Below are 24,101 nucleotides of genomic sequence, written 5' to 3'. Positions count from 1 at the left end.
CGTTTACAGATTGCAGCTGCACTTGTCATCAGGCCTGTTATTAACTGTAACATTTTTCTCACTCTGAGATGAACAGAAAGGTACAGCAAATGAAAGATTCAGGGAGGCGGGAAGACAGTGCAGGAGCAGGAGGAAAAAAAAAAAAACCTAGACAAGACTAGTGAGAGTCAGGTGGTGAAAGAGGAGAGAGATTGTGTTAGACAGAGATCCGAGAAAGGGGGGCAATGAGAGCAGACTCGGGGCACAGAGAAAAAGCTGCCAGAGTCAGTACTGTAAAATCATGGATTTTCTGCTCATAATTCCTCCTCTGCTGAGGTTTAATTACTCTCTGCCAGAGCTATCTGTCCGCCTCCAGGTGTGGTTTCATGCAAAAAGCCTTTGCATCCAATCAAACAGTTTGACCTTTAAACCCTTCATCTCTTCTCCAATCATGACATGACATTTCAGGTCTGTCAGGTGCAAGCCATCCCTGCACTCTGCGCTGCTCTCCTCCTCAGGGTGTTAAGGCGCTACACTACATTAATCACAGTGACATTGTAATCACAGCAGTTTTACCCTGATTCAATATGCAGATTCCTGGGTATAGTTCTTTGATTTCGAGCGTTGCCTCCCTCTCTCCCCACTTCTCCATCACTCTCCTCTTATCCTTGACCTTCGCTCATTCCCATGGTAACTGCGTCTTACTTGAGGATTGTTTCGTTGGTAAGTCAAGTGGGCCAATCCTTGGGTTTTAAGTTGCGCATCAGCAGCGAAGCTTTTCAAAATCTAATTTGGGGGATTATCTCTCTATTGATTTCACTTAAAACTGATTCTTTTCTCTTTCCATCCTTCTGCTGCTGTGATAAAGTATCAGGAAAGGAACTGGCGTGTGTGTTTTTGTGTGTGCGACGTATCAAGCTTTCCTTCCTCCACGGAGTTGACGAGGAGACTCAGCCGTCTCACTTGGCAAAGCACAGAGGGCACGCAAGAGTGTGCGTGTTCCTTTGTGTGCTTGAGCGTGCCTCTCCAAATTTTGGCGCCTATCTGCATCTGTCTGTGTGTGTTCATGTGGCACACACACACACGGCTATCATCCTCCATGGCATTAATATTCATCTGTGTGTGCATTCAGCAGAACAGATTAGCAAGGAGTAATGATGAGCATGTAATGATAAGGGGACCACAGCAGTCCCGATAGTCTAAACAGGCCTCCTTTAAACCCGACTGGAAAGAAGCAAGCAAACTCATTACGGCTTAACAGCCATTAGATTAGCATTAGTTCCTCTTTGAAGGGAATATTGATGCTGGTTTCCATGGATTAGCAACAGTGGTGAGCCATTCAAGGAACATTATCAACACTGGTTTGGTATTAGAGTTAGTGATTTGTCGACAGCTACTAGCTTCTTTATTGTTAACTATCTCTTGTTGCCATCCTGTGACTGGTTGGTTCTTGCAGATTAGAAACACACTCTAAACATCCAAGTACTCTCCAGGTAGAACTAATTGACAATTAACCAACCAAGGAGTTTTTTTCTGGTTGTAGAAAGGCGGTGGTAATATCATGGGACAAAAATAAGCCAAATAAGATTACCATGAACTGTATGTATAAGTAGAATTATCCTTAAACTCTTACAAAGATGGACAACACTTTCCGTGTTGAAATTTAAGAGCTACATAGTTTAGAACTTACTTTTAAAAGGGAATATCGTTGCTTCTCCATGGCTTCATGAGTTGCTGATCCAAGGTTTGCTGGTTTACATGTGTTCCACTAACCTAGTGCCACTTTTACATCACTTGTTTCCAGCCAATTAAATAAAAGCATCAGCGACACTATGCTAATCTAAAAGGCACTAACAGGACCTAAAGACTTTTAGCAGTTTGAGTTACCATGTCAGGTATACTTATTTAATTTCAGCCTGTAGTGGAAAAGTGCATCCTGTTGTGTTAGGCCCTGCAGGTGTTTTCAATTACTGTTGTTGATTAGACATCTGGAAGGGTGGAAGGTGGGTGGATCTATGCAGGTTTTGTGATCTCATCAAACTCCCTGTACATATGGCTGAATTCCATTCAGTTTCAGGGTCCTGGTATTGTGCATGTTGACTCACTGTCATGGTTTACTGGGACAGAGCCATCATTAATGTTATCAGTAGCACCTGTGCTTTTCCTGATGTGACAAATTCAAATGACTGCTGGTGCAAAAAAAGGTCTACAGACACTGCAGGAAATGTCAGGAACTGGTTTAAATTTGGCACAGGTCTAATTAGAAACCAGTCCTCATTCCAAGCCCTCGTCAGCGTAAATAACCTGTTTTGTTTAAAAGCAGGATATGATTATGGCTTGTGGGATCATGGTTGAGGAACTACTGCTGAAGTGTACTTAAAAAGGGAAGGAAAATGACAAAATGGCTGCGGAGGGAACTAGCGACACTGACTGAAGGTGTTAGGTAGATGAGGAGGTTGCTGGTGAGCGGATGTTTACTGTTTGCCGACCTTCATTGTACTTGGCCCCGGTTACAGTGACAGGTTGTCATGGCAGAGGCAGTGACAAGTGTCTGGCAGGACCAATGCCAGAGTGTGATTTGTGTGTGGCAGTGCATAAGATTGCAAACGGATGCATGTGTTGGTGTTTGGGTAGTTGAGGGTCAATGAATGTGTTTGCATGACTGTGTGTGTGTGTGTGGTGTGTGTGTATATGTCATCTCACACATCACAGATCAAAGGGTAAAAACAGCTGCCTGGTCATCTTACCCTGGGCCACCCTGGTGGCGTGCCATGTTCTGGAAGGGCCTTAAACACACATATACAGATGCAGATACACAAGCAAATGAAACAAAATTTGGAAGGGAGCAAAAGAAGCTCACAGCTCCCAAAAGAAACCTGCCACAAAGCTTGAGGGAGAGAGGAGGGAAAGGAAGGGGGAGGAAAAGGGGCGCTGGATAGGGAAAGAGAATAAAATCAGCTCTGTCAATACGTTGCCAGGCAACGCTCAACACTAACGAAGCTGGGTTTGATAACTTGTTGATAACACCAGTATGTGTGTGTGTGTGTGTGTGAATGTGTGTGTCTGAAATGGCAGTGTTATTAGCAGAGGCAGTGAAAGAGCCCCTGCTGAGACAAGCCCAAAGCAGATAAGGGGAGAGACCTTCTATTAAAGGCAGGGAGGCCTCAGGAACACACACACCCACACACACACACACACACCCACACACACAGTAACAGAACAAAAAAGACCTCAGCAGACCCTCACACAATAATGAATCACACAGGACCAAAAGAGTGGTGCTTAAACATTTTTGTTTGTTTTTTTTATTCAACCTTTTTTTTTCCAAACCAGGAATGTACTAGTTTTTTCCTCTCTTTAGAGGTGTGTTGGGGGGAGGGGCAAGGGAACAGGGGAGGGAGGGAGGGAGGGAGGGAAGGAGGGAGGGGGGGTCAGGGGTTGTTGTGATGAGTAGACAAGTGGGTAAGAAGGAAAGGAGGAGGAGGTGGAGGAGGAGAGGACACAAAAAAACCCTTCTCACACAGAGGTGTCCCAAATACAAAGTCACGTTAGATACGAGAGCAATCTCGCTCGGTGGCCTCCGCTCGCTGTCTATTGGCACAAAGAAACACGCACTCACACACATGTACACACATACACACAAACTTTCACCAGCGGAGAGGTGAGGGAGCTCGGCGGCGACTGCTTTTTTTATTTTTTTCTCTCTCTCTGCCCCGTTCCATAGAAACAGCACTTTTCTTCTTTCTCTTTTCAACATAACAACCAGTGGCTGTGTCCGTGGTTTTTAGAAAAAGCCAACACGTTGAGTCGACCAGTCAAACACAAACAGTGAGAGCCAGAGACACAACTTTGAAATAACATTGACATGAAGATCAAACAATAATAATAAAAAGAAATAATAACTGAGTCCAAGAGATACTTGACATTCTGCTGAGAGGGAGGGGGGAGTGGGAGCGAAATGGACTTAAAACAGGGCAGTGGCTCCTTTGTTGGAGTCGACGCCACGATGTCCGAGAAGTTTTGTTCTCCCCCTTGCGGTGGCGGCCATTTCGTGAAGAAAATATTGTCATTTTGGATTGGAGTGTTCCAAAGAGTTGCAGAAGTTGTTGAAGAGAGAGAAACAGACACTTCATTTGGCTTGGAGGATACTTTAGGTACTCTGAGCATGTTTAAATAGACATAGACTTAACAGCATACATAAAAAACACAAGTCGGTAGTTGTACATAAAGAAGAATTTGAGGTGTTTTCCCTCTCATTTCATCTTTGAAAACAATTTCGATACAGTCAAATACAATCCAAACTCATTCATGGTATTAAAACATATCCGAACACCATCAGCATGTGTTGAACAAAGTCATTTCAGACGAATGTGACACTTCATGAAAGATATCTCATTATATGATGATAGATACTGATACAAAACACAGTTGAGAAATGTTGTAAGGTCCAGATTTAGCACTGGCTTCGCACAGAAAACATGGCTACATCACTGTGTGTGTGTGTGTGTGTGTGTGTGTGTGTGTGTGTTATGTATGTGTCTGAAAGAACTAAAAAGCTTAAGCTCTCCACTGTCACCCAGATTACACATAAGCCATAAACATGTTTGAACAACACAAAACAGTATTTTTAATACGTTTTTTTTTTTTTTTAAAGTATGCACATGTGAACATATTGCACCTCTGAACACAGTATTGTGTTATTGCCCTCTAGGTTCAGGTGCTGGGCACTGGCGTGTTTGTGTCAGTGTGTGCGTGTAAGAGAGGAGAACACACACAAGCGCTCTTTTCATCCCTCCCATGTCCATCGGGTTAGTCTTAATCACAGAAATACAGAGTCCTATGAAAGCAATCAGCATTTTTGTCGAGTGTGGGAGAAAGTGTGTCTGTGTGTGGACGTGTTTGAGAGAGAGCAAGCGGGAGCGAGGGAGAATGTATGTCACTCAATGCAATCAGTAGGCATTTGTGACAGTCATTAAAAGGTGTGAAATTTGTGTTAGGTTGTGTGGGAGGGTGTGTGTGTGTTTGTGTGTACGTGTCAAACAGAGTGTAGTGGCTGCCCGGGGGATTTCTCTCGTATGTGTGTGTGTGTCCATAGCTAGAAGTGAACTGTGTGTTCCTAAAAGAATATGCATGTGTGTGTGTGTGTGTGTGTGTGTGTGTGTGTGATACAAAGAGATGCATTTCAAAACAAATTTGGGCAGAAATAAAGAGCAAATCTGAAATGTGCCACCTCACATTAACAGCGCATGACCGAATCATGGTAGATGTGTGCGTGTGTGTTTTCAAGTATGTGTGTGTGTGTGAGTGAGAGAGAGAGAGAGAGAGAGAGAGACAGAGAGAGTATGTGATGATCTCTCCTTTCCGTGGTTAAAGTTCAACTGCTCCGAAATCCGTTTTTTTCTGGCTGTCGGTCCATTGCCTCAGTTCAGGAGGCTCAGACCCTCCATTCAAAGACAAGGTTTCTCTCCTTTGCCAGCCAGTTTTTCATCTGCTCTCTCCATCCTTCCTTCCTTGGATCCTTCATCTCTTTCTCCTGCTGCTCCCATCCTCCCTTCCCCTCGGCTTCTTTTTCTTTAGTGTGCAATTCCTTCAGTCTTTTCTTTCTTCGTCTCCCTCCCTCCTTCTCTTTCTCTCTTTATTTTTAAAAAAGTTCTGCATTCAGACGCCGCTTTATTCCTCCTCCCCAGACAGCACTCTCTCTCGCCCTGTTCTTTTTCCTTTATTCTTCTTTTTTATTTCATCCCCTCTTGCCCCCCACTCCTTACCCACTATCACCACCTCCCCTCCACCCCTCACTTCTTTTCACTTCTGCGTTTCAAAAAAGGCGTTTGGAAAAAAAAAAAAAAAAAACTTTCATAGATGTTTCTACCTCAACACTTCCACAAATGAGGTCTAAACTTCAAAACTACAGCATAGTACAAGGAGCTATAAAAATATACACAGAGTTCAGAGACCCTAAGGGGGCGGGACAGGAAGGAGGAGGGAGGGAAGGAGGGAGTGAATGAGGGAGGGAAGAGAGGAAGAGAGACACAACCTCTGCTCGCCAGGAAAATTTAAAAAAGGGATTAAATTAATACACAAAGCAAAGGGAAAAGGAAAGAAACAAGGTCATTCTAAGTTGTGAAAAACAAAATAAATCAGATAAAAAATGTCTAGCAACAGAAGTGTAGTTTAACAGAATGGGTAGAAATAATAAAACAACAGAAAACCAAAAAGAACATCTAGAAATTATGTACTGGATATTCATATATATAATCTATAAGTGTTGATAGCGATAAAAAATCTCACTTTTTTGATATTCGCTCACTATTTTGTGTTTTGGTTTTTAAGACAAGTCTAAAGAATGCACACATACACACAATCACTCACACACAAAGCGCACACACACACGCGAAATAACCCCACACGCGCATATGCAAACTCATATGCAGACTTGCTGTACTGAAGCACACTAACTGCACACACACGTCTAATGTGGAGCAGCAGCAGCGCCATAATTATTATCCAAGTCGTATGCACACTCGCACAGTCACACACACACACACACACACACATCACATTATTAAAATATACAAGATTCTGAGTGTCACCGATTGGTCAGACCTCCTCAGGCCTGGGCCTGGTCTTGTAACTGCCGCCCAGGCTTGTTGATTGGGTGAGTCCGAGGCCCCTATTTTCTCAAGAGAAACAAACACAAATAAACTAGAACCCTATTGGTGAGTTAGTGGCAGGGGCCGGTCTCTGGTTGGCTGATGGAGCTCTGAGGGGTGGGGCGGTGAGCTAGGCAGGTATGGCCTTTAGGGATTAAAGTTCTCCAGCGCTAAGAGGGATCGGGGTATGTAGTTTTTTGTTTTTTTTGTTGCTGTTGTAGTCCTTTTCTTTCGTTCTTTTTTCTGTTGTAAAACACCTCAACTCCCAATGCCAGGTCCATACTCCTAGAAATAAAGTGTGTTACCACACATACACATACTGGCATTACATGGACAACTCTTCAATTCAGTAGGGTGGGGCTCATTTAGCTCTGAGCTCAAGAAGGGGGACACTCAGAGGCTCTTGCCCATTAGTGAGGGCCTTGTTAAGAAGGGCCGTGTACGAATACGACATTGCCCTTAACACACACTTGGTGGCCCAGTTGTGTGAGAATGGGGTGGGGTGGTTTATTCATCTAGAAACACGACTGTGGACGGGCTCATGGGGCAATGAGTGGGAGGTCCATGGGACAATACTGTAGTATTCAGGGTTGGAGGTGTGAGGGCGAGTGTTGCTGTGGCTTCATTTGGAATAGGGGATTGGTTGGTAATGGGTAGAGGGAGGTGGATGTGTCCAGACGGCTGGAGCAGCTGCGGTCTCATACTTTGTAGTAGATGTTGGCCGGGCTCTGGGGCGGCATCTCCTGGACGATGTAGACGGGGTGTCCGTAGTCTCCGCTCACCTTCTCATAGTGCGGGCAGTAGGCTGAGTCCGACGTCCGCAGGGGTATGATGATGTCGCTGGGCTCTGAACCATTGTTGTTGGAGCTGGAGATGCCCCCGCCCCCTCCCCGCTTTGGGCTGGTGAGTGATGACAGTGAAAGCGGAGGGTGGTGGGTGTCCGAGTGCTTGGCGTGCCGCCGCCTGTAGCAAACCACGCAGATCACGGCAGTCACCAGCAGGAGGAAGGTACAACCTCCAGCGGTGCCGGCGATGAGGGCGATGTTCGAGGGTTGAAGGGGCCCATTCTCGCCACCGCCCTCGCCACCAAAGCTGTTGGGTCCTCGAGACTGGGTGGAGTTCCCCGTGCCGCCTGAAACAAATCACAGAACAATCTTATTCCGATATCCAGAGTATCAGAAGCTGCTTTCAGCTGCTGTCCCTTTGATTTATATATGTATATTAATCATAACTAATATACCAGAGCAATAACACAGCTTGCTTTCACAATTTGTGTTTTCACAAGCTTTTAAATAAACATACCAATCCTTATGGCTCTGTACCACAATACCATGAGTAATGGTGCCGCTTTAGCTCTGCTAGCGAACACTGTAGAGACTTAACCCAGTGGAATGCAGTAAGTATGCAGCAAATCTCACAGACGCTTATATGCGGTCTCTTTATTGATGCAATGAAGTGGACAGAAGTGCATATAAAATGGAGAGGGATGTCCGTCGACTGTGTGTGTGAGTGTGAGAGTGCTGTAAAGTATATACTCTTGTGGACAGCCTGACTAAGCCACAGTGTGTATCAAGGTAACACACTCTATTTCCCTAACCTTAACAACTGTATTTACTTAGCATTACAGCCTACCACATGAAGAGAGCCTCCCCGCCCTGCTTCTACCACGAGACCACACACTCCGCCTGCCTGCTGGCCTTCCTGCCTGCCTGTCTGTCTTTTTATCTGTCTGTCTGTTTATTAAACTGTCTGTCACGCTATCTTTCTGTTTGTCAGACGATTGCTCCCTAAGTCTGTTGTAGCTCGGAGCTCACCGTTTGCCCTGCAGGAGGTCAGGTCAGAACTCAGCAGGTGGATGAGATTCTGGATGCATGTTTGAGTGTGCGCATCTGTGTGTGTGTGTGTGTGTGTGTGTGTGTGTATGCTTATAGAGTAGTAGTGGGTGGATGATGGGGTCCAGCATTGGCACCGGACCGTGTGAATGTGTGTGGCAAACTGGTTAAGGCCGGTAATGCGAGTCCCTGCTATATAGTGCCTTTGGATTGGTCTATCATTATTCTTGGCACACATCCCTTTCTTTTCTCCCTGTCTGACTCTCTCCTGCATCTGCAGCGCTTCCTCGCTCGCCCTCGCTCCGTGGTTCTCTCTGTCTTTGGGTTATTGTAGCCGTAATGACCTACCTTGCTCTGAGCTCAGCGCCTAACAACACAAACACACATACAGACAAGTGCACTAAGACAGGGACGTGCACAGTCCTGCAAGCAAATACATACAAACGCACCTCATCTCCCTGCTACTTGGCCCCCCCATTGCGCCGGACTGACTGGTAGCAAAACGCTAATGCTGGACGTCGATTACGCTCCCATCACCTACCCTCTGTTTCTTTCTTCCTTCATTAACCCAACATCCCTCATTCTCCATCTCCATTATGATGGCTGCCTTTCACCAGGTCTCCTAATCATATCTTCCTTCATCTCTCCTCCCCCACCTTCTCTCCTCGCTCCCCCTATTTTCCACTCCTTACTCCCTCCTGTGCTCCCTTTTCTCATCACACAACTTCAGACTTTGACATCTCCCTTGTCCCTCTCTTTTTCTTATTTCATTAATAAGTCTCACCTTGGAGAGAGAAACATCCAACAGGTTAAAAAAGAAAAAAAAAGAAAAAAAAACAGGTCAAGGTGATACCATATCCCTAACCTTGTTTCTATTTCTTGAGTATAACTCACCTGGGTACATACAGCTCAGTCAAGTTTGGAGCTGTTGAAAATGTTTTATGTCAAAATTTTGTCAAAAAGAATTGGTGTGTGTTTTCATTAACAAGCTTTACATGATCACATTCAAGAGGATGAGAGAAGATTACATAATTAATAGAGCATCAGTAACTCTGATGCATTATGGCATGTCATTACTGCTTCCCATTTCTTTTATGAATGAAACTGCCTCTTCATAGTCAGGTGCATTCTGTAGTGTTTTATCCACCGCTGTGTTGGTGCAGAGAGGGAGCTTGCATCAGGGACGTGATGCTGCAGTGACACCGTTGCCCTTTCGATTCTGTGTTCTGGTTTCTAATGAAATGGTAGCATGTTTTACAGTAAAAGATGTAGAATTAGGTGTATTAGAAAAATCTGGTTTAAAAAGATAATATCGATCGCTGTCACTCAGGTTGTTTTTATTATACAAAATCAAGGCGAGCAGACAAACAGATATGATGTATAGAAACATCCCAATGCCAATAGGAGCTGAAATTCAGATTAACATGACCAGTGATGGTGTCATTAGGGATGAAGCTATTAACTTATCTTTATCTGCATGCCACTATTTCACACAATTCTCGTGGGGAGTGGGTCGAAACTGTTAAATGTTAGAGTCTGCTCCATTTGCTGAGTTAAACCCATCAACCCATTTGTATTATTGTTATATTGTTAGCAAGTTGCACACAGTGCCAGGCTTCAATATCAGCTCATGAGGTAAAAATAACACCTGCACAACAACAGCTGGCTCTATCCTGCACTGCTCAGCTAAGTTACTGTGAATGAACCTTGCTGAATGTCTGTAGATGGATTCTATATCTATCTACACATCAGTCTCTTAATCGCGCAGGCAATTTGTTTGCATTTTGGCAAATCTGAGGTCTGAGAGAGGGTGGAGTTAGTCGCGTGTTTATGGTGTCTGTGTTGTTTGATTTATGACTCTGAGAAGATGAAGTATGGTTTCCAGCAAATTGTGGCAATTGAGCAAAAGACTTTCAAGAAATTCAGATACTGTGCATATTTGTCCAGAGAGAGATTATCTGTTCATATCCCAGTAATGTACTTGTTTGTATCCCCAGAGAATATTGTGTTCTGAACAAACAAAATGAGTAACGATGAATAACCAGCAACATTTCAGCTATTAGGCGGGACGATTTTGAGTTTACACACACAAGGATGAGAAATTCTGGCATAACTGTTGTGTCAGGAGTCAAAATAATCATTTCAGATAAGTGTGTGCTAATGTGTCCCTGTGTGAGAGTCAGAAATGTGTAAAATCCCTAATTATGTGTGCAATGTAAATCAGTTTTGTGGTGTGTCCAATGTTATCCGTCTCTTTCTAGTAAAAACAATGCATACTGTTGTTGCTTATTTCACACCCGCAGTTCTCACCAATGTGAGGTATGGACAAGTGATTGGACAATGTGTGAATTCCCCAATTCACACATTTGGCATAGTACACAAATTCACCACCAAAAAAAAGAAAAAGAAAAAAAAAGAAAAAAAAAGAGTGAGCGAGAGAAATAAACACAACTGATGTTCTTTCTCCTCTACTGAATGACTGTTAGGTAGAGCATGAATCTAAGCCTCTCTCCATTTCCATCTCCTTGTTCTATTCCCCTCTCCTGTTAGCTTTTCAATTATTCTTTTCTTTCTCCTCCTTATGTGCCTCCCACGTCTATCCTCTCTGTTCCACCACTCCCCTACGTCGCTTCTCCTCTCTCTCTCTCTCTCTCTCTCTCTCTCTCTCTCTCCTCATCTTTTCGTAATTCTCATTTATTTCTTTCTCTCTTTCTCTCTCTCAAGAAGGAACTACTGAATCCAGGCCACCCAAACTAATGACAATAATAACTCTCTGAAATGTCGCCGCCAGTCTGGCCCTCTCTCCCTTTCTCCTCCTGCCTCTTTCTTCCTCCCTCTCTTTTTCTTGTCCTTCTCCCAAGGTAGCTATTAGCCATCCATTCCCCGCCTGCAGCACTTATAGCTCGGAGGGCTGGGCGCAGAGACGAGGGGGAGAGGGATAGAGAGCATGGAGGGGGGGGAAAGAAAAAGATATGGAATTAAATAGAGAGATCCACAGATGTCACCGCTGCACATTCTCCATCTGTCGCCTCCTCCCTCCCTCTCCCCGCTGCTTTTCTTTTTATCTACCACTCTTTGCTTATTCCCTCCATCCATTTTATAGATGGATCCGCTGAGGATTATCTCCATTTGGTGTCCTGCTTACCTGGGTTTCTGTTGGTAGTGCGTCCCGCTGGTGGCTCCTTCTTCGGAGGTAGCCCATATGGGCCTGTGGAGGGAAAACGAGGGTGGAATATGAGCAGAATGACAAAAATACCAAGACAGCCCCTATCTGTTACGGCAGCCAAGGCTCTCAAAAAGGGTACCAATAAGTGACTTTAGCAAACAGAGAGCCAGCCAGAATGAGAAACAGAGACTGAAGAGCTTTAATAAAGGCTTCCCTCCCTTCATTTCCCATTATAGGAGAGCACATATTGATTGGGCCTGTATATGCCGTGTATGAGCACTTTTCCATTTGTTTGAATGGGAAACTAAAGAGAGGCCGTTTGTTGGTTTGGCCAGAGTGAATTTACACAAGACCATAACGGCTTGTAATCTGTAGTCGCTAAATCAGGCCATCTGTCTAGCAAGCCCTCAGTAATGGTGATGGCATTAAAGTGCGTTTATGTGACACATGCAAACACACCCGCACACACACACACACAGATGCAGCTATTGTGGAAGTGCCACTCCTCATCGCTGAAAGAGATGGTTCAGAAAATAATAATTTTCTTAGCTTCTGAGCCACCTGGCCAACAGTAGATTGCAAGATTAGAGTTTAATATCAGAATATGACCATTCCGCTGTGCAGTTTATGCAACATTTTAAGAAGAAAGTCTGCTGATGGGTGAAATTGTAACTTATAAAAACACACACTGCATCGCAGCCCTGCACAAACTGATGAATGTGTATATGCATGCGTGGCCGTCAACCTATACATACTGACATTTAGAGAAGTGTAAGGCTATTGGCTGGCAGCTCCCTCATGACAGTCAACCAAACAGAAGTTGGGGGAGGTGCTGTCTGGATCAATAGAAACTGCTGTGTGGTCAGCAGCAGCAATTGGAGGGAGGTTCAGACTGTGTGAATGTGCGTTTGTGTGTGTGTGACAGAGACCAAGCAAGACAGATAAAGAATAAAATAAGAAAAAGCAGGTCAATGTCTGTGGGTGGGGCAAAGGTGCAAGTGTGTGTGTTTCGCGAGTGCGTGCGTGTGTTTGTGTTCCTCGGAGCGAAGCAGAGCGCCGTATCTCATCAGAGATCACCGTGAAGCCGCACGCCACTTATTTAGATGACAAACAACGTGGACGTGACCTTTCAGCCACACAGCAGATAAGACAGAAAGACAGAGCAAAAGAGTGAAAATAACAGAGGAGGGGGATTGAGCGTTGCAAGGAGAGATGGCTAAGCATGCAAAATGAAAGGGAAGTGATGAGGATGGGGAAAAAGGGAATTTGAAAAGGAAGTGAGCAATGTTGCCTGAATGAAAAGGGGTTAAAAAAAGAGAGAAGCCAAACGCAGAGGGACTTGAGAAAAAGACAGAAAATGAAACAGGGATAGAGTGAAAAGGGAAAGAAAAGATGACAAATTAAAAAAAATATGTGCGTGTGTGTTCAGAGAGTTGCGATTGAGTTGTGTAGAAGTGGCAGAGGGGATTGTGTGCACGTGTGGGGGAGGTAGCATTTCGATTGCCCATGTAGTGAAAAAACCAGGGGAAAGAAAATGTGTGTGCGTGTGTGGTAGTTCTATTGAGTCCAGCTGACTATGCTGATGTTACGCACTGATAGAGCCACAGCAGCGCCACTTGGCTCTTTGATGAAGAGCACCTACAATACACAAGGCCCGATAACACAGCATAGGCTAACGAAATAGAAAGTGTGTGTTCATGTATGTGTGCGTGAGGGGGGTCGTGTGAAGGACAGGTGCCTATTATGTGGAGGAATGCGCAGGTCAGTGAAAATGCTTAAATAGGCCCTTTTTTCCTGCTGTTTTTCTGAAATTCTGCATGTGAGGTTCATTACCTGTGAATATTTCCCAAACAAATTAGAAGTATGTGCAGCCACGAGTCATTAAAAATCACTGACTGTGTGCTTTAACACTGAATGGAGTCATTTTGTTATCAGACTTTAGCTGGCAGGTCTGCTGTGTGGGGAAATGTGTGTGTCCTGTGTGTCCATATGCCTGCAAAACACTTTGCTTTGGTTGTCTGTACTCATACATACTTATGTCCTTGCACGTGCAAACTGATGTTTATGCCTTTAATGTATATCCTGCACAGGTATACGAGTTTCATCGTGTGTGTTTGATTGCGTGCGTGTGTGTATGTGTGCGTCCTGCATGAGTTAGTAGTAGTTAAAAGGTAGACTGAGAGGAAAGTCAACAGGGCTCATTAGAGCTGACTGATCCCAGACTTCTCTGCTGTTCTCACCACTTAACGAGACCTAATATGCTCAGCGAGAACACACGCACAAAAAGACGTGATGCACGTGTGTGCTCTTTGGATGCGTGCATGGAAGAAAGAGGAAGAGAGGAGACATGGTTGAAAAGTGAAAGAAGCTGCATGTTACATAAGGTGCAGTAATGAACATGTAGCGCTCTGTACTGTACAGATGGGAGATGATGTGAGATGCGGTGGACTGGAGCCAATGTGTGTTAGTCACACTGTGTCTTAAGTTAGCTATTGTGTGCAATGCATGAATAACAACATGTATGAGAAAGAATCCAGGAGTTGGACTCCAGGAGTTGTACATATGGGAAAGCTCACGTGTGTGTGTGTGTGTGTGCGTGTGTGTGAGAGAGAGAGCGATAATACAGGAAGAGAAAGGTGAGAAAACTTACTCTGGCCCACTTTCAGAACCACCTTCATGCCTTGCGTGGCACACACTCCACCTCTCATGCTATCCAGGCCTTGGCGTGTCCCATCTGACGTAGCTGGAGGGATAGAAAGAGAAAAAAAAACACGCCACACAATAAGTCAAGTAAGTGGGTAGTGTATACACATACAAACGCATCTACACACACAGAGGAAAGTCATCCGTTAAAGCCACACAAATTCACTCTCTCTTAATCTATAGGCGAAGCCAACAATAGCTTCTATTCATATGGTCAGCCATTCCAGAGAGTCAGCGAGTGACATTTGCAGAGGCAGCGATTTAAAACTCCACCAGAAGCTCTGAAATGTCAAACTACGAGGCGGCAGCACTTTAATAAGTCCTCATTTAGCAGTCTGCTGGAATTCATTAACACCCCCACCGCACTGCATGGACCCAACCGCTTTCAGTCAACTGCAATTGCAACTCAGGCTGGAGAAATAGCAGGAGAGGGGGATAATTTTGAGAGGCATAGACTGGCTGATGGGAAAAAAAAGGCTGGTAATCCAATCAAGGGCGCATATGAAATAAAATGGAGCCCTTGAGATACAAAACAATGTGTGTAGGCAGAAAATTGACCTGATTTGTTAGAAAAACAGACTGTGATGAAGGAGTTAAAGCTCCATTTGGTAATACCTATCGCCATGTATGCTGTAATCAAGTGAATAAAATCATTTATTTTCAACTTTGATTGAAGCTGTGATGCCTTAATATGCAAAATGAGTGATTCAATATGCATTAGATGGTTTACTTGCACTCAAAAAAATAAATAAATAAATATTTCAAATCAGGATGCTAACCTATTCTGGAATCAGACTAGTTTCTTTATACTGTAGCCAAAAAGGAGGCCAACTTAGGTCAAGCAGTGTTGACAGAGTGCACAGGCAAGAGGGTGTGTGAGCATGAATCCCTGTAACACTCGAGCACTTCTTCTTACATAAAGCATGTCAGTGGATGCATTAAAGATCACTGGTCTGCAGGTCACAGGGGCTGGAGGAGGAGGAAGAAAAGAGAACACACAGAGAGAATCTGGATGAAAGGATCAAGCAGTAAAAATGCAGGGATAGAGATATGAGGATACCGAAACACTATAACAGGAGAGGCCTATAATTTTGTCGTGCTTTTCCCTTATCCCTCTTCTGTTGCTCTTCCTGAGTCTTCCTCCATTCACCCCCCCACCCCTTCCAACTTCCAACACACACACTTTGAAAGGAGAAAGAACGGAAATTTTCCCTCATCCAAAACGAGCGTCTAAGGATAGAGTGTGTTGCATGCTGTAACAGACTGCAAAGTCCCTTGAGGTAAATTTGGGTTTTGAGATAGTGGGCCATATAAGACATAAAAATATGATTGACTTGAGTTGACAAAAGTAATGGGGATGGAAAGAGAAGACGAGGGGTGAAGAGACAAGAGAGTCCTCACTCGTAGCCTTTCAATCAGATTTGAAAAAAATGTTTTCATTTTGAGAACTTCAACTTCTTTGGCTTTAACGCTTAACTAAGAGAGGCTGAACTGTAGCCGCAATTGCTAGCGAAAACAAACAAACAAACAAAAAGGTAGTAAATATATTCTTCCTCCTTCCACCAACCCACCCAAACAAGCCTACACACACACACTACCCGTCTATCCTTATTTTTCACCGTAATAGCCCCTGGGCTAACCCTCACCTTGTCTCCTTAAAGAAATATAAAAAATAATTCCCCCCCACCACCACCCACCACTTGGCTTAAGGCTATAGATTAGTCTGTCTGAAGCGAAGCAGAAAGGGACGGATGGTGGATGGCTCCAGAGAGACAGAGAGAGAGAGAGAGAGAGAGAGAGAGAGAGAGAGAGAGAGAAAGGGAGGTGTGAAAAAGAGGCAGCTTTACTTCTAACACCTCCCTCTCTCTATCCTCTCTCTATTTCTTCCTCCATCCCTGCAGGACGCAGAGTGTGAAAGCAGAGGAGGAGAGAAGCAGGCGGAGGTCAAGGCGAACAGCAGTATGGTGGGAAAGCCAGCAGACAGGGATGTATGACAGGATATATAAAGAAGGTTAAAATAAAATGCTGTAAAAAAGTTTGTACGTTTCTTGGGTTCTTGTACTATTTGTTGTTACTGAACCATTTTTAAATCCTAGTATTTTTTTGGTTTTTGAGTCTGTGTAATGTGGACCAGGCCTGTCATGGAGCCACATAAAGGAAGCTTTAGATCTAAGATGTTTTCTGGCATCGAACATCGTATCAAAGAGTATACTCTTTTGTCTTTGTTTGCTCCGATGACTCATTAGCAGCGGCACTATTAATATCCTCTAATTGTTTCTGGTCGATATGTTTTCGTCTGCTGATTTCTGACAGCACGATTTGAAGCTCTGCGGTGTGAAATTCTTTTGTTTACTCTTGGGTAACACTTTGGTTGAGTGAAACTTGCCAGCAATCAAGAACAGGTGGCATCATCAAGTCGAAACAAGCTGCTTATGACAGGTTTGTGTAGTTAAGAGAGTTTGGACAGAGTGACTTGGAACACTCCGAGGAGGAACACCTCACACATGAAAGGTTCAGGATAAAAATACAAGAAATGTTCTTGCGTAAGGTGAAGATATCATGATAAAATATTATTTTTGTGAAACATCAAGTAACCCAAGTGAATAGTGCTTAAGATTTCTTTTTATTAAAAAAAAAAAAAAAGATTGCCATTACAATAAATTCCTTTAAAAATACACTATTTTGGCTCTGATGCAGCATACTTGTGTACAGTACTCGTATAACTGTATTTACATTCAGTCAATGATTGAATGTTGCATCTGGTTGTAGACTCTTTATATTTTGACATTTACTGAATGAAATCTAAAAATATTTTCTATTTCTACGTCGGGCTGCCTCTCTTATAAGTAGATATAAATGTTGGGAATGCAGTTTGAGGCTTTAGATTCTGTGCAAAACGTACAAACAGCAACACAAAAGAGTTTTGTGTTGCTGTTTGTACACAGATAAATTGACTAAGCAAACTAATTGAATGTGGCGGCACAAAATCACATTGATTTACAATAATTTATTTGTAACTGCTTAATTTTGTAACGTATAATATAAACTGTAATGTATAATCTATCATAATTATTTTAAAGCTAGAAAACATGATTTCATCCTCCATTACATCCCAGGGCACAGGGCACAGAGTGTGATAGAGACAAGCCGCAGGGCAAAGAGAAAAGTGTAACAGCTCTGATTATAGGAACGGTAGGAGGACCATGTAAACACCATCAACTGGTTTGAGAGAGTAGGGCGGAGGATTTCTGAGAGTAATAACTCCTGACACACGAGGGAGGACAAGAAGGTGACGGGACACGGGGGAGGTGAGGAAGACGAGGGCGAGGAAAGAGGGAGGAGGAGGAGGAGGAGGAGACCATGCAGGAAAGCGAGGCAGGGAGACTGATTGTCTGTGACAAGCTGTTGGGTGATATGATGGGGACAGGAGACTATGTGAGACGATGGAGATGACCCAGAGCTCAGTGGGCACACGGGAGAGGAGGGAGGAAAACAAGATTCATAGAAAGAGCAGAAAGTGACAGAGCAGAGAAAAAGTAGAGAAGTTAAAAACAGTAAGTAAGGAAAGAGTTTAAATGACATGATAGATGGCAGAGAGGTAAAAGACTCTAATGTCTCCATTATGGAAAAGTGGAGCAGTAATGGATACAAAGAAGGGGGAAACAGGGAGAGAGAGAGAGCGAGTGAGACAGACACTGAGAGCAAGGGAGCCAAATTGAACCGGAGAGCCTCCACAAATGTGATTTTGCAAATGCAAGTTATTTTTTAACATCATAATCAACAGGTCACAAATATCACAAAAGCAGTTTTCGTTGAAACAGTGAACTGCATCAGAACAAAGCCTCTAAAATCCATTTAACGTGTTAAAGGTGCCACTATTTGTGCAAATGTCAATTTCACAGGAACAAAGCGAACAAAGGGATCAGAGCTGCTTTGTCCTTGGACTGAAAATATCGCCCACCCCACCCATTCTGGGTTGCTAGACACTGAAAATGCTGAAAATTTCCTTGTACTTGCGGTGGGAAAGGATATCACCAAATCAAGGGATGAATAATCAAAGAACATCTGTGAAATCCTGATGACAGACAGAGATGACAACGGGAAAGATGGAGAGATGTAGGAGTGGCGTGCGTCAAATCTCTCCCACCTCACTTTGGGAGGACAGAGAGAGAAATGAAGAAAGTGGGGAGGAGTGTACAGAGCAATTTGGGATGAGATAAGAGGAGAAAGGAGGAAGAACGGCAAGTGAGGAAGAGGGAGACATGGGAAGGAGAGGAGGGATGAGTAATTGAGACAATGATCAGCAGTGATGGGGGGGATGTGAAGCGCCAGAGGACAGAGGAGAGAAGGGCGTCGCTCCGCCACCCTCATTCGACAGGAAGACAGGAGGGAGAGGCGGAGGAAGTGGAAAAACTTAATTAATGAAATAATACCGCAGTCAACCTCAATCAGACTGCACAGCACCGGGGCTCTGCACACAAGGAGGCATGCAGCCAAGCAGGCGAGGGGAGGGGGTTAGTGTGTGTCTAGTCCATAGAAAAGATCACAGAGTAGCGGAGAGTATTTCTCTGTGTCTCTCTTGTTATTACCAAGGTCAGTGCTGGGCCAAGCTTCTTCTCTGCCTCCATTATCGCTGCCAAAGTTGGCCCAATGTTATGTAAAAGTGGAGGATGAGTCCATGGATCACTCGTTCGTGGTCTTGAACCCCAAGTTCGACGCGCTCACCTCCACAGACCGTCGCTCGCTGCAGTGGGCTATGCAAAGCTACTTCATTTGCATTAAGACGCAGCCCAGATCTCAGTGTTTGCCCTCCCACTCTATTCCTTCCCCCTCCTGTGGCGCGTTTTGCATCCCCGCTTATATATTCCACACATGTTGAGTGACAGTCCGGCCTCCCGCAGCAAAACACTTGCGCCTATGTGACTGATGCGAATTTGTGTACATGCTGATGTTGTTATTGCCATCACGTTCTTCTGCCTACTTCGGCATACCACTCACATTTCACTTTGCTTAAAAGTCACAAGAAGTGCCGTTATATTGCCTGATTTCATATATTTCTGGTTCAAACCTTTGTTGCTTTTACAGCTTTTTGATACATATGTTTGTTTTTGCTTTTTTTCCCCAGTTCAGATAGGAGTGGAAACAGGAGTTTTGGGGAATTCAAACTTGCTGAACCCAAAGCTGGATTATCACCCAGACCCCAGGTGCCCAAAAGTTAAAAGGTTTTTAAGAATAAGCATCAATAAATTATAGTATTAAGTTAAGTGGCAATAAATTCTCACTGTCACTAAATCTTGAGGTCCTTTGTTGTTGAAGGTCTCTGCGCCCAAAGGTATAGTTTTGGTACTGAAGTAGTGGAAAGCATATGAAGTCAGAGGTTTAAGTTGGTTAGGGATTTCTAAATTAATGGCAGTCTAACAAACTAGAAAAACATTTTTAGTATTTTAGTGCCTGCATCTCATCAGGTTGCAGTTAGGACAGTAACCTGAGAGGCAAAACCCAGGTCAAAATCGCAAACCTCATGACCGTAAAGATTAAAGCTGTGAGCACACAACTAAAAGTGACTGATATGAGCAGTATATTTTAGTATAGTATGGTATTTAATATGCTTTACTTACAGATGAAAGGATAATGCAAAGAGAGGACAGGGGGGCCAACAGGGGCCTCAAGTAGATTAATGTCACTCGTCTTGAGTTGCAGTTTTTCATAACAGGAGAGACTGAGGTGGAGTTGTTCTGCTGCTATACATAAATACTGTATGTGTGGCCAAGCTTGCAGCAGTCCAAGTTTGCTACTGTACCACACAATCAAATTACACACACATGGTTTGAGCATGAAGTGGGGATGTCTTTTCAGATGATAGCTAGATTAAAGGGAGCAAAAATGGGAGAGCGGTGTGCAGCAAAAGAACAGGTTAAACAGGAAACGGGATAAATAAACAAGCAAACAAGAGCCAGGACAGAACAAAGCTTGCTTGCTCTTTTGCTCGTGCTGTCTCACATTACATGAGCACGGTGGCGCCTCCGCTAGCCTCCGGTGTGTGACGGTGTGTTAGCCGCGTCATGAGTGTGTCAGGTTAAGGAATGCAATTATCATGAATGTAAATGCAAACGTGAAAGAAACAAACACAAGTGGGTGTTTTGTGTTGCTCCCAGCACACTGGTGCATGCTAAGGCTGGAGTGGTTTGAGTGTGTGTCTCTCTGTCAGTGTTTGTGTCAGTGTGCGTGCAAAGTGCTCCCATCTGTGCAAAATCAACCTAAAACTAATGTGTTGCTTCACAGCGGCTTTGCCTTTAAACTCTTCCATTTAGTTCCACTTGTTTTGCTTTTGGAACACTTTCCCCCAAAACAACCACGAAACTAAGTCTGTCACTTGGGTGGACTCGGAAGTGTGTGTGTGTCTCTGGGTGTGGGTGCAGAAGGGACTTGGGGGTGGGATTTACAGTTGCCTTCCTGTTTAAATTTGTAGGCCTCACTCTCCAGAGGCTCTATGAGCTCCATGTGTGTCATCTAGATGATGAAGAGCATATAACCTGATCCCCTCTCCCTTGAGGCGGAGCTGAAGGATTCATTTGCTCCCTCTCCTTCTCCACACATCCTACCTTCCTCCAAAAATCCTGGATCTCGCCATCGAAATTTCCTGTAACTAAAAACGTCTTCATAAATCTCCTATGGCGCTTTTATAACCTGGCTATGACACATTAACGAAGCTATCACAAGCCATTACCTTGCGGCGGCAGCAGGGAGGGGAAAAGGCATTAAGTTGTGTACTGAAACAGAACGGGCATTATTTTAGCTCCCCCCTCGACAAAACACACCAGCCGAGTATTATTTTCACATTCCACCATTCCACCAAATACACAACACACCATTACTTCCAACATAGCATGAGATTTTCCAAACTTTTCTGCAAAGAGTGCTGGTTTTTTGTTCTATTGTTGCAGACAAAGACCCACTGTTGACTATGGTGTGGCAGCACTTGATCCATTAATGGGACCAGCTACAAACAAGGACACAAAAGAGGTCTGCATGTTTGGCACATCTGTCCTATGGCGGCATGAAGGTATGTTTGTGGTTTGGAGACAGGACAAGCATGATCTGTGTCACATGAGCAAGATAAAGACTGCGTTGTTGAAATGTTGTCTTTGTTGAAGTACAGAAAGCATCCACCTTTCCCTATTCATGATCAAACTGTGGCCACTATGTGCTTCTGTGTGCTGTGTTTTGAGTGAGATAAAGCACCAATACATGACATTTAAGGATACTTTGGTTACTATGGTTACTAGTTACAATTTGAAAATCTACTTTATTAGTTTTATTTATTTTACAGAGGAGAATATTTTATCTGACCCAAGCCATGCTGAGAGGGTAAGATAAGTCAAATTACTTTAGTACCTACAGTGCATGAACAAATTAAAGCTATATTTCTCAAGCAGGGAACCAAATGAGCTGATTTCTGAAATGAACCCTCCATAATTTGTATTCTGTAATAATGTGATTTTAATTGAGCGTGACTATTTTACAAGTATGATGTTCATACTTGTATAAACTTGTATAAAATGTAACTTACTCACGTACATGCATTTGTGGGAGCGAGAACAAGAGGCAACGGGACCTGGACAGGCCAACATCAGGAGCCAAGTCATGGTCACAGGTTAAACTCACATGATGTGTCACATGCTGACCAAAAAGACACACATAAATTCACAGAGTAGAATCGCACGCAATCCCCTGATTTCACACATGCCTCCACAGAGGAGACACCATTACCTCAAAATTCAGGCATCAACTCCCACACTTATCTCATGTACACACGCACACATGCACGCACGCACACACGCCATTCACCAGAGGAAAATGATCTCAGTGTCTTTGCTTGCATGCGGTTGATCTCTCCTCTGTGCTCGATGACATTTTAATTCTCAGCAGTTATTCGCTTTCCATCCATCCTGTTCTATTACAATCACCAACCCCCCCTCGCCTCTTTATTCGTCCTCTCTCTCCTCTACCCCTCCCTCCCTCTGTCTCTCCGTCTTTCGATGTCCCATGCACTTGGAGGGTGGGCAACTCAGAATCACATCGTATTAACCTCCAGCACCAAAACACTCACACAACAAACTGGGCCACGGCACAGCAGCCTCCACCCACGTCCTCTTTCTCCTCCTCCTACCCTACCGAGTTCCGAACAGGAAGGCTAGAGCAAGGGACACACCTGATCTCTACGTCTGACAAACACACACATGCATGGGCAGCGCTGAGAGGGAGTCTGATTGCTCGTGACAGATCTGTTGCCATTTTATGGTTTAGCTGAAAAGGCAAAAAAAGGGAAAAAAAAAAAAAAAACATTGTTCAAGGCCTGAGGAGTGTGGCGGTTTTCTGTCGTGTTGTTTGCCTTTGACTAAATCCATATCATGATTTATTAGACATCACTGCTTGTGCCATCTTGATAATCCAGCTGGCTATTGTCACGGTGTATGTCCTTGTCAGTTCTCATATATCTAAATGCGTCATGTGTGCAAAGGTCGTGAATGTTTACATGCATCGTTGTGTGTGTGTGTGTGTGATACACAGTGGGTTAATGATGCCTGTCAACAGCAACATTAACACATTATAGTCACTGTGTCCCAGCGCATCAATAAACAAGCACATAACCTCCTAAAGCTGCTTATGGCCTCTATAAGAGATATATATAGGGATGAGAGGGGGGGAGGAGGGAGGAGAGAGAGAGGGAGAAGGAGTGGGGGGTGGTGGTTAGGGCATAAATAAGGTCATCAGTAGGCATAAACACAGAGGCTGTTCTTTCCATTCATTCTTTTTAATTAAATGACAAGAAACAAATCATGGACGAGCAAACATAATAAATCTGACTGCCCAATTTCGGAAAATAATCCACGCCAAATAAATGTGATCGCCAGAGCATAGACATGCATAATGGACCAAAAGTAAGACAGGCAGGCACAAAGCGGGGGGAGAGAAAAAGAAAAAGAAAAGAGGGAGCAGGGCCATTAAAAAGAGGCCTAGTGACTGGGCTGGATGAGCCTTGTGTAACGTCAGTAAAGTGCTAGTCATGTAGGACAGTCACGACCAATGTTCCTTACAACTGGGTCAATGTTCCCGTCCTGGGGCAGCGAGGGCATTCTGCGTGGTTTTAGTGACTATCTATCTGTTAACTTCCACAAACCCCACTAGAAACTGTTATCCCTGCAATGCCTGTCAAGTGCACCTATGAGTGGACCTCCATGCATATTGAATGAATACTTCAATGACTACTTATCAATACTTAATGAATACTTATCAGCAAATCCCTGAGCAGCGCAGATTTTTTTTTTTTTAAAGGCTTTTAAGAGGCAATGCAGAGCCTTTTTAGATGTGGATCAGTCTGTAACGTAGTCCAGTGCTGGTGGGGCAAAAGAGAGCGGGCCGCCGAGTTCATGGTTGCGTTTGATTGTGATATTTTTCCGTGTCGACTGAGGTGATGCTGGGTTCTTCGCTGAGAACACTTGATGGTATCGCTTGGAATCTTGTTGCCTGCAGACCCCAGCGTGCATGCGTGTCTGCGTGTGTCCTTGTCTGCTGCTGTCTGGCAGCATGTGTCCGTCTTAAGGTTTGTGTGTGCATGTGGGTAGCCGTTCTGCATTATATCAGCCACTAGATTGGAGGCCTGGAGAAATGGGTCAGCGCCAGCCTCGTCGTTCCCTCTCACTGTCTCTCTTGCTCTGTGCTCATGTTTTTTTTTTTCCCAGCCTCTCTTATTCCCAAGTCGCTCCGAGA

At 44.1% G+C, this 24,101-nt stretch overlaps 1 protein-coding gene across 1 annotated transcript in view; it reads right to left on the bottom strand.

Annotated features, from left to right (window-relative positions):
* Positions 1-3,265: 3,265 nt before the first annotated feature.
* Positions 3,266-24,101, bottom strand: part of efnb3b (ephrin-B3b) — a 78,109-nt gene continuing 57,273 nt past the window's right edge. The window contains exons 3-5 of the mRNA XM_046380570.1: positions 14,278-14,370; positions 11,607-11,669; positions 3,266-7,761 (exon numbers count right to left, since the gene is read on the bottom strand). Of these exons, the coding sequence (XP_046236526.1) occupies positions 7,328-7,761; positions 11,607-11,669; positions 14,278-14,370 (590 nt within the window). The 3' untranslated portion in view covers positions 3,266-7,327. The remainder of the gene's footprint in view (positions 7,762-11,606; positions 11,670-14,277; positions 14,371-24,101) is intronic.

The sequence above is a fragment of the Scatophagus argus genome, chromosome 23 (assembly GCF_020382885.2).
Source record: "Scatophagus argus isolate fScaArg1 chromosome 23, fScaArg1.pri, whole genome shotgun sequence".
Lineage (NCBI taxonomy): Eukaryota > Metazoa > Chordata > Actinopteri > Scatophagidae > Scatophagus > Scatophagus argus.
Note: the sequence above shows the minus strand (reverse complement) of the source record. Positions and strands in the feature narration are given on the sequence as shown.